This window comes from Oryza sativa, chromosome 3 (assembly GCF_034140825.1).
Source record: "Oryza sativa Japonica Group chromosome 3, ASM3414082v1".
Taxonomy (NCBI): Eukaryota; Viridiplantae; Streptophyta; class Magnoliopsida; order Poales; family Poaceae; genus Oryza; species Oryza sativa.
In genome coordinates this window covers 32100359-32110161 of record NC_089037.1, presented here as the reverse complement: position 1 = coordinate 32110161, position 9803 = coordinate 32100359, and the positions used below count along the sequence as shown (strand labels likewise).

The 9803-nt window shown below is 41.5% G+C and overlaps 2 protein-coding genes across 2 annotated transcripts; both read right to left on the bottom strand.

The window, feature by feature from the left end:
- Positions 1–35: 35 nt before the first annotated feature.
- Positions 36–5305, bottom strand: LOC4334149 (cleavage stimulation factor subunit 50). The gene is made up of 13 exons (XM_015775006.3): positions 4961–5305; positions 4717–4835; positions 4538–4607; positions 4188–4271; positions 4005–4091; positions 3848–3918; positions 3650–3701; positions 3485–3542; positions 1246–1340; positions 992–1146; positions 806–914; positions 532–588; positions 36–436 (listed from the first exon to the last, which is right to left on the bottom strand). Exons 1-13 carry the CDS (start codon positions 5150–5152, stop codon positions 281–283), a joined length of 1305 nt encoding a protein of 434 aa, XP_015630492.1. The 5' UTR covers positions 5153–5305; the 3' UTR covers positions 36–280.
- An 816-nt stretch (positions 5306–6121) lies between these two features.
- On the bottom strand, positions 6122–9532 carry LOC4334148 (uncharacterized). The gene is made up of 6 exons (XM_015775007.3): positions 9203–9532; positions 8374–8755; positions 8070–8266; positions 7836–7977; positions 6915–7062; positions 6122–6559 (listed from the first exon to the last, which is right to left on the bottom strand). Exons 1-6 carry the CDS (start codon positions 9265–9267, stop codon positions 6528–6530), a joined length of 966 nt encoding a protein of 321 aa, XP_015630493.1. The 5' UTR covers positions 9268–9532; the 3' UTR covers positions 6122–6527.
- Positions 9533–9803: the final 271 nt, after the last annotated feature.

The window sequence follows — 9803 nt, the reverse complement described above, 5'->3', positions numbered from 1 at the left end:
CTCAAATCATCAAAAGCATAAGCATATGCCAGTCGTGGCAACAATGGAAAAGAACATGCATTTCAAGTTCTGAATTCTGCTTACATGAATGCCAACAAGAGCCAAAATTTTCCTACCAAGTTGGGTACAGTATCATCAGTGTACAACTTCAGTAGCATGTACAAGTGTACAACTAATCAAATAATTAAGGAACAGCACATGAACAAGGTTTTTTAATCTCAATGTATTAGTTAATTCTACCACCAACTTCTGGGTTGATTCGTTGGTGGATCTACATTTTCTACACGGTTTGTTTCCAGAATCTGACGGATCTATCGTTACCGCATGTAACAAAGGCTGGTTCTGCAGGGGAGTGGCCAAGCCACCTCGGGGCACCGGTGTGGCCAGAGGGCAACCTTGCTACATTTTCAGCGGTAAGTGCATCCCAGACGACAACCTGGAGGTGAAGTAGAATTACAGATATGCACACTCAGGCTTCTGTTGGCAATGCTGAAAGAAAGTTACAAATACTGGTCTGAATTTGAAATCTACCTCACTGTTTTGTTCATCGGTTGATACTACAAATTCCTCCGTTTGGTTGAAGACAGCCTGAAATGAAAAGGCAATTATTACCATAGCAAAGTTAATGGTGCAATTACCTCCCGTCCTCCCCACAAAAATAATACTATTAAATAAATAATCGGTACCATTACAAACTCTTTTTCTCACATTTTAAAGTTCCAACCAAGATGGAGTTCTTAGCTGACAACAGAACATATATAATGGTGTAAATCAGAGAATATAGTAGGGTAAGCACATTGCTGACCTGACATCGAAATTGTCTGTGAACAGCGCCTACATATTGCTTGACAAGTCGTCCAGAGCCAACTTCCCATAATTTTATACAAGAATCCTTCCCACATGATAGGACATACCTGAAAGAACATTGAGGCCACCATAACAGATAGCAATGCTACATGGTTTCATTTATACAACAAGGCAGCGTGCTAACCTCTCATCTTTTGTGAAAATTGCACTAGTAACCTCTGCAGATGCATGTGCTCCAATTATGGGCCGGACACATTCAGCGGATATCCCATCCCAGATGCGCAGAGAACCATCCTTGGAAGCAGTCACATACAGGCTCCCAGTAGAAGAGTATCGGACCTAGCATCAACATCAGTGACTAAGGCTAGGACAGTAAATATACATCTTTCTAGAGTTAACAAAAAGTCCAGGATAAGTCCTTTCACACAAAATGAATACCTGATTAATGGCAGCATTGGAATCATGTGAATTTGCCGATAAGTAGCATGTGAAAGTGTTAATATCATATAGATGAGCCACTGGGTGATCAGTCCCTACAAAAGTTTATATCAGAATCACTTGCTTGAATATTAATGTGTTAGTATTAGCTTCCAGCAGGAATGCAGAGAAAACGGTAGAAACTAGACTTGTGATATTTGTCAAATATCAAGCATATAATACAGGTGCTTGGTAGTTCAGACTGGCTGACTGGGCCACCAATAGCACGTGCTGAGCTCTCTGTTTTGCAAGGAATCAGGTGGAATCATAAGTCTGTGCACAGAAGGTGCATCGGGAGCAGCTCGTGCGCACTAAGGGGCAGCAGCCTGCTTGTCAGGTCAGGATGGCACTGTCCAAATTATCTTAATCAATTGCATGATCAAAACAGCTAATGGATAGCATATTTGTGTTATCATCTTTATCAGTTTGTTAGCAATATTCATATGAGCGTCTTCACTTGGGGGGGGGGGTGGATTACATCAAATGAAAGAAGCAAAGAATGCCTGATTCCACAACAAAATCGAAATCCTCAGTCTAGAACTCCAAAAAGTTTTAGTCAAATAAATTAAGAGTTTTTAGAATGAAGGACCTAGACCCTGGTTCCTCATTTTCATTAGAAAACAAGAAACCACTGCATAAGAAGTTTTTAGCAATCTAGACATGCTTAGTACTAATGAGTACGCAAGCTAAAACTCAACAATAAATTAAAAGAGTTTGCCAGATAATACCAAAAAGCACATTGACCAGTTATATACTTCACAATCACATCAAATACAATAAAAAGGTATGATATGAAACCAACTTCAAATGTAGGTACTATGGGTTCATCAGCACAAAATAAAATTTGACAAAAGAAAGGCTTTAGTGGTAATGCCTCTTATGACATCACAGATGGTCTCAGGCAGGTAATATCCAGGGTTCGGGTAGACAATATCCAGGGCCCTCAAATGCAACAAACTATATAAAGTAACTGCATTGCCCTAATTTTTATTACTATCGATGTAAGATGACCCTATGCAGTTCATTATTTGTTTTTTCGGGTGATGCAAAGCACGCATTTCAGTCACTTGCATAGTCTAAATTGGAAAGAAGGTGCTGACCCTACAAGTCCACATGGGACACCACATGGCAGAAGGACGAAAATGAGCACATGTTATGGGCAGAACTCAGCCCCTCTCATTATAAGATAAGGTTGTTAGGCTCTATTAGATAAGGTTGTTAGGATGTTTGTTAGGAGCTGGCTCTATATAAGGAGAGGCACCGTAGTCATTTGGAATTAATCAAGAAAGAAGTTAAACCTATCTCTAGTCTCCACTCTTCTCTGTTCGGCCTCACCTAGGCTCCGGGGCGGCAAGGCTGCAGCAGCCTCGCCTTCCCGTCGAGCACCCCAATTCATCCTACCACATAACATCTGGTATCAGAGAAATTGACTAAAACTTTTGCAAACTGTGTAAGAAAAGAGAAACTACTAATCACATTCTGTTTGATTGTCCTTTAGAACTTATGTTTGGAATGCTGTGAGGGATGTATGTAAGCTAAATGTCTTGCTTCGCACCATAGAGGATATCCTTAACATAAACAGATGTAGTGCTAAACAGATAAATAGAATTGTCTTGCTTGAAGGGGTTTGTTGGTCTTTGTGGATGACCAGAAACAACTATGTTTTTGAAGGGATACGAGTTAAATCTCCACTGCATGTGGGGTTATAAGTTTATCTTATTTTCTTTTTTAGTGTTGGAAAAGGCTTCAAAAGGACAATGATCACGAGCGGGTGGACAAGTGGTGCAGTAGTATCATGGCAAAACTCAATGAATTGAAGCCTAGGGACATTTTGCCTGAAGACATATGATTGTGCAGCAGATGTGATGTTTGATAGCTGTCTGATCTAGCTGGTGGAGTTTCAACTAAACTGAAAGGAGTGGTGATGTGTTTATGTAGTTCTTCAGTCTAGATGTGGGTAGTTTTGGCTCAGTGTTCATGCTTGTAAGCTGGAAAATCCACCTGCTATCTTTTGTCTTCTGCTGTAAGACTCTGTTGGCTTTTCAGTAAAGCTGGATCGATCATCTGATTTATCTTTGGTCCAAAAAAAGAAAGGCTAAGAAAAGTTCGTATTAACCAAATTAATACCACAACCTCATAACCAGAGCAACAGAGCAAGTTTACAGGTAAAATCCATATGGTGAAAGGATAATAGTACTACCTGCTAAAAGGTAATCCCCACAAGGATGAAAACATACGGATCTAACATTGTGAGTGTCCTGTTCAAGTAAATATTGAAAATAAGAGCACTGACTGGATGCAGCTAGCACACATTTTACAGAATATCTTGGAAGATTGAATTTAATATTAATAAGAATTTTACCACCTGAATAACTCTGAATGCTTTCCTTGCAACAGTTTTTGAGAAGTCGAAGAACCTGTTGGGCAGGTATATCAAGGAAATACATAATTAAATAATGTACAATATATTTGTGAACATTTGGTTAAATATTCTTGATCCCAGATGAACAACTCAGAACACAACAAAAATACCAAAGGTGGGAGAGAACCAATTTAAGCATACCTTATTGTATTGTCTTTTGCTGCAGATATCAGTATGGGGCTCTCAGGATGAAAATCAAGATCATTGATGGGCTGCAGTAAAGTAAATAAGTATACTTGCTAACAGAGGGCGCAGTGGTAGTACAGACAACTATCATGCATGAGAATGACATGCTCACCTGCGTGTGATCGTAAAAAGTACGGATCACAGGACGGACAGGGCCATCTTTGGAATCCCCTAGCATCATCTGCTTTATTTTAGCAACCTGCAAGAGAAAGAACACTAATGAACAATAGGTAAAATCTAAAAAACCCATCCTGCAGATAGAGACTTGAGTAGTTGAGTTCCAATTCAATCTCACCTCGAAGAACTTAATTGATGTGTCACCACTCCCGGATGCAAAATATTTCCCATCAGGACTAAATTTTGCACATCGGACAACATTCTACACAACATAAGAGTAAGCAAATGAAGACACCATTCATTACTATTAGGATCTACAGCAAGACCATGTGTAGCAAAATACCATGGCAAGTGCAAATTGCAAATGGTACCAGATATATGCTCCTAAATTCTTCTATCTTGCCTTTTTAAAAATAAAAAAAAAGTTGCCCAGTTGGTTTTAGATTTCATTCAGATAAATAGAAGGAAATGGCATAAACAATGAATTCAGTGGCAGATCACGCAAGGGAGAACTCTAATCATCTGCACCTTGTGATCAGATACGTGCCTGGCCTCGTGCTTGGGGAAGCTCTTGGATGAGCCCTTAACATCCTGCGTGCTGCACAGACCACCAGCGAACACTCACCATCAAATTCATACATGATCAGCAGCAACAAGTACACAGAATTAACAAGTCAATGCCCAGAGCCACGAGCAAATTAAAACACCTGAAATCCACGGCATTGGTGCCGAGCGGCGGCAACAATCCACCGTATCCAGCGGCGGCGGCGGCAGAGTCGAACGCCCCTCCTCCCCTCCCCGTCTCCTCCCGCTCCACCGCGAGGCCCTGCGAACCATCAACAACAGCGACACAGCGAGGGTTTAGGCCGGATTCCGCTGCGCTGCACTGCACGAGCCCCGTCCACCCGAGGGGAGGAGGACATGGGGGGCGAGGAGAAAGTGATAGCAAACCTTGGCGACGAGGCGGAGGAGCTGGTTGGCGGGGACGGAGTCGTCGCCGTCGGGCTCGGGCGGGGCGAGGGGCGTCATGGTGGCGGCGGCGACGGCGGCGGCAGCCTGCGTGAGGTTGTGGTCGCGGAGGTGCGCCACGATGAGGGCGTTCACCTGGCGCAGCAGCTTCGCCTCCTGCACCGCCGCGTCCATCTCGCCCTCGCCCTCTCCCTCTCGACCTCTCCCTCTCGTCTCCGTGTGGCGGCGCGGCGGATTCGGCTTGCAGCGAGTTCGCACTTCGGAGAAGGACTCTGTTCGGAGCTAGGAACTGGTCTGGACTGACGAACCGCTACTGGACTGACCATTGGGCTCCATCCGTCCATCGTTTGCTCTTCATTAGCCGTAACAAAAAAAAATCAATTAGATTTAATTTTGCGGAGCCATCATTTCGCTTATTCACGGAATAAGTGAAACGGCATATTTAAAAAATATTGTGCTAAAACTTTTATATATGTGTTCTTAATTATCTAAAAGCAAAGACTGAAAAAAAAACTTCGATGAAAAAATCTCAAAATCAGCTCCAAATTTAAAGTTAAAAAATCAAATTTTAGCTGATAACCATAAGCATAAACGAAAAGATGAGACCTTTGATGTTTTTTCATTATAGTTTATTTTCCACATTAACTATCGTTATAAAAGTTTTACCTGTAAATTATTTTTTTCTCACTAATAAGCATTACAACTTTATAATAAGCCATAGGCAAAATATTACTTCATCCGTTTCACAATCTAAGTCATTTTAGCAGTTTTCACAGTTTCCACATTCATATTGATATTGTGAAACGGAGGAGACCCGGTGTGTTCCTTTTTGGCTCTTCCCAACGTATAAAACAGAGCGATTGATTAACATATAATTAATTAAGTATTAGCTAAAAACATAAAAATAGATTAATATAAATTTTTAAATCAATTTATATATATATATATTTTTAAAAAATTATATTGTTTAGCGGTTTAGGAAGTGTTTACATGAAAAAACAAGCAGGAGTTAGGATGAGGGAGTATAAAACACACCCCTAACACTGCATGATTTCCACATCAGTCCTGAATATGAACAAATATCGGGAGAAAATAATTTCGCTACGAATGATTATTGATACAAAACGAAGACCAGCACCATCGTAAAAAAATTCGAAGAATGATATTTTGAGTACATCGAAGAGAAACGAGCAAATGTATATATATCCTTGCTCCTCCTCACTGAAACCGGTTCCAATACTCCGGTCTCACTATTACAAGCCCTGGAGGCTGGAGCTAAAAAGAATGAAAAGTGAACATATCTAATCTTTCGTTTATATATCATGTAAAACATTCTGCCTAATCCATATTCATCGTTAGAGGCAAACAATATGAACCTCTGCATTTTCAAAATAGCCTCAAGAGCACTAAAATTTTAAAGATATCTAGTATCAAGTCAGCAAGAAAGAGAGCTTCCTCATGGGTCACAGTTGTTGGCATACAGCATTATTGGATTTTTGCTACAAAATTTCCACCACTGCGAGCATCAGAGTGATAGGTTTAAGCTGACTCAGACCTCTTCAACTTTAGCACACAAGCGCTCTGGAAAAATAAGCACAGAAGCAATATACAGTTAGAGTCCATTTGCCAAGAATTTAAGAAGAAAGCATTAATTTGCATGCTTCATGATGTTATTCATGAAACAACACTAGTTCCACTCTGTCGGAAGGAAAAAAAAAGTGTCTGCTTTAGCACTGACGATGACAAGTTGACAACATGAGAACATACACTGATACACCTTAAGTTCAAAATAAGATAAATTTTCTCATGTCACAAATTTAATCACTTGAACTGTAGTAATATATGGATGCAAAATGCATTGGAAATGTTGGTTACAAGAATAGAACGTACAGTACACTACTATACCGACACCTGGAAAAAAAAGAGATGGACTTACTTAGGTATTCATAGCATACTATCATTGAGGTACCCCAAGCTGATGAGCTGAAAAATCTTGGACCTAAACCTCTGTAGAAACCTTTCCATCCATCTTCAGCAATCAATCTTCTAACTACTTCCATGGCTTTTGGTTTGTTTTGATTAACCTATTTGGCAAGAAAGAAAACTTGGTAAAACTGACCTAAACCAATATTGACAGTATCTACAAGTACAATAAACATCACAAAATAACAAAAATGATAAATCTGGCAAATGTATAGAGCATCTACTGTACCGATATTTAAAGAAAAACAGAAGAAGAAAGGTAATATTATAAACAGGTAGAAGGAAAGGAAATTGAATACTATGGTTAAGAGCAAGAAGTTGGTTGCAACGGAAAGTACGAAAGAATTCAAAAGTTTGCAAGATGAATAACCAATACAGATGCGACTTGTAACAGTAAGAAAAGGGGCTGTGGATTGAACGCGTGCCATGTCGCTGAAATACTCCCCAAGTCAGTTAAGAAATGCAGCATTTATATTCTACTCACCTATAAAATCGAAGTTGCGAATCAATGAAGCTTTCCTTTCCAATCTCCTAATGATAAGTATCTAATAAACTGACAGAATAAATCACAGAAGTGGATCTGGCCTAACATAGAAAGTATTCCTCAAGTCTATTTTCTTGGTATGATGACGTTATCACATATACCAACATATCATCTTTTATGTCTTTACTCTGACATCAATAAACTTTGAACACAAATCTTCATGTTCCTAGGTCTCAACAAGTTTATTGATAATGGAGTCAGGTTACTGGCATATGAGTGGTATCAATGTAAAACTATAAAATGCTAGTGACAACAGTAGGCCTGGCAAAGAAAATGCTTAGCATCCAGTAGGCAGAATAAGCAGCAACAACCAGAGATGTAAAACAGCACCTGCAGTCTGGTTTTGATAGTATCTATGGGAGTTGTAACACAGGATGTCACTGCACCAGCAATAATCCCCCCTGTGGCTTGGACACCAACTATTGTCAACTGACTAGGAGAACTTTCTTTATCATTCCAACGATCAAAAGCACTGTCCAGGCATTATAAAATTAAGCGTCATAAAATGCATGAAACTGAGAAGAACATACTGATAACTGATAGACCAATCAGATAATAGCTAACCTCCAAATTATGCGCTGGCTGGACCCATAGCTTGCCCACCACACAGCACTAGATGGTGAGTACGTCATAACAGACAGGCCAAATCCTCTGTACAGCCCCCGAATTCCATCAGCCTTTATAATCTGTTGGGCAACATCAAGTCCACCCTTATATCTAACATGACCAGAATATCCTTGAACCATCAATTTCTGGCTAACCTGATCAAGCCAAATGAGCATGGTTATCACATTTTCCAAGTCTAGTAATTAGCAACAATATCACAATTCTCTATAATATCATGAAAAATGGAAACCAACAGGCATACCACATCAATGGGCACAAACACAGCCTGCGAACATAGAGATGCCGACAAACCGCCAAGGCCATTGGCAAAGGCTGCTTGTACCGGCTCCGACAGCTTAAATGGTTCAACAAGCTTAAGCGAGGCCGCCTTTGTTGTCTCAAGCGCTGTAAGAAAGATAATCCTAGCAGGGATGGCCCCTGTGATAACTGTCCCAAACCCTCGGTACAGCCCGGGCACTCCGTCCACCTTGAGAATGTTCCTGAATGTTGCCGCGGCATTCCTCCTCACGGCTTCCCCAGTGGCTACCTGCATCCGGGTCTTTATCACCGATACCGGGTACAGCGCCACGGTCACGCCACTGAACATCCCGGCTCCCACCACATAGAGCTTGGTCTTGTCGAGGCTACAACAAGTAAATAGATACAGCAATGTGTGAATACTGAATAACATGTGAATCAGAAAGCTAACCAATAAGCCAGAATCAACCTCATCTTACTCAATTGCGCTTTCATCCAGTTACAGGAACAACTTCCTATATCACAATCTCTAACGCTGATCTAGAAGGCTAACCAATAAGCCAGAATCAACCACATTTAACTCAATTGCGCTTCATCCAGTTACAAGAACAACTTCCTATATCACAATCTCTAACGCTGATTAAGAAAGCTAACCAATAAGCCAGCATCAACCACATCTTACTAAATTGCGCTTCATCCATTTACAAGAACAACTACCTACGGAGTATATCACAATTCATAACGCTGATCCCGGACAGTCCAAATGATCCCCGGAGCAAAAAAGGGGAATTGGCCAGAAAGAACAAAAAGGAACAAGAACAAGATGCGCTTACTTGTCCCAGTTGATCTCCGTCTGGTGGTGAAGGGACGGGATCTTGGCCCTCGTGGTAGTATCCATTGCCCCCAAACCCTCCTCTTCCCCCAACTCCTCCTCTAATCCGCGATCTCCCGAGGCGAGAAAGGCAGCGACGACGGCGCCGCGGCGGCAAGAACGGGCCACCCGGCTGCTCTGCTCTCTTCCCCGCCGCGTATCGCTTCCGTGCTCTCTTCTACGCAACACCAACTACCACTACTACTCTTCCACGAAGAGAGGAGAGGAGGAGGTCATGTGTTCCTCGCCTCCCTCTACTCTGACCTTCCTGGGAGGGCGTCAATGGCGTCCCGGATTGGGGCTCCTCCTCCTCTTTTCTCTCTACCCGTTTTCTCCCCACTTTTTGCTTGAGCCCAAAGAAAGAAAAGGGAAAAAAATCGCGTGGCCGTTGCTGAGCTCGCGAGTTAGGCCCATTAAGGCAGTGCTCCGGCCCATGTAGTATTTTGGCACGTTGTACTCGTTTTCTTTGGCGTGGGGGATTGGAATCATTGGATGATGATAGAGGCTTGTGGTTTTTCGCTAAAATTATTGTTGCTAAAAACTTGAGAGAAACAGACGAATAG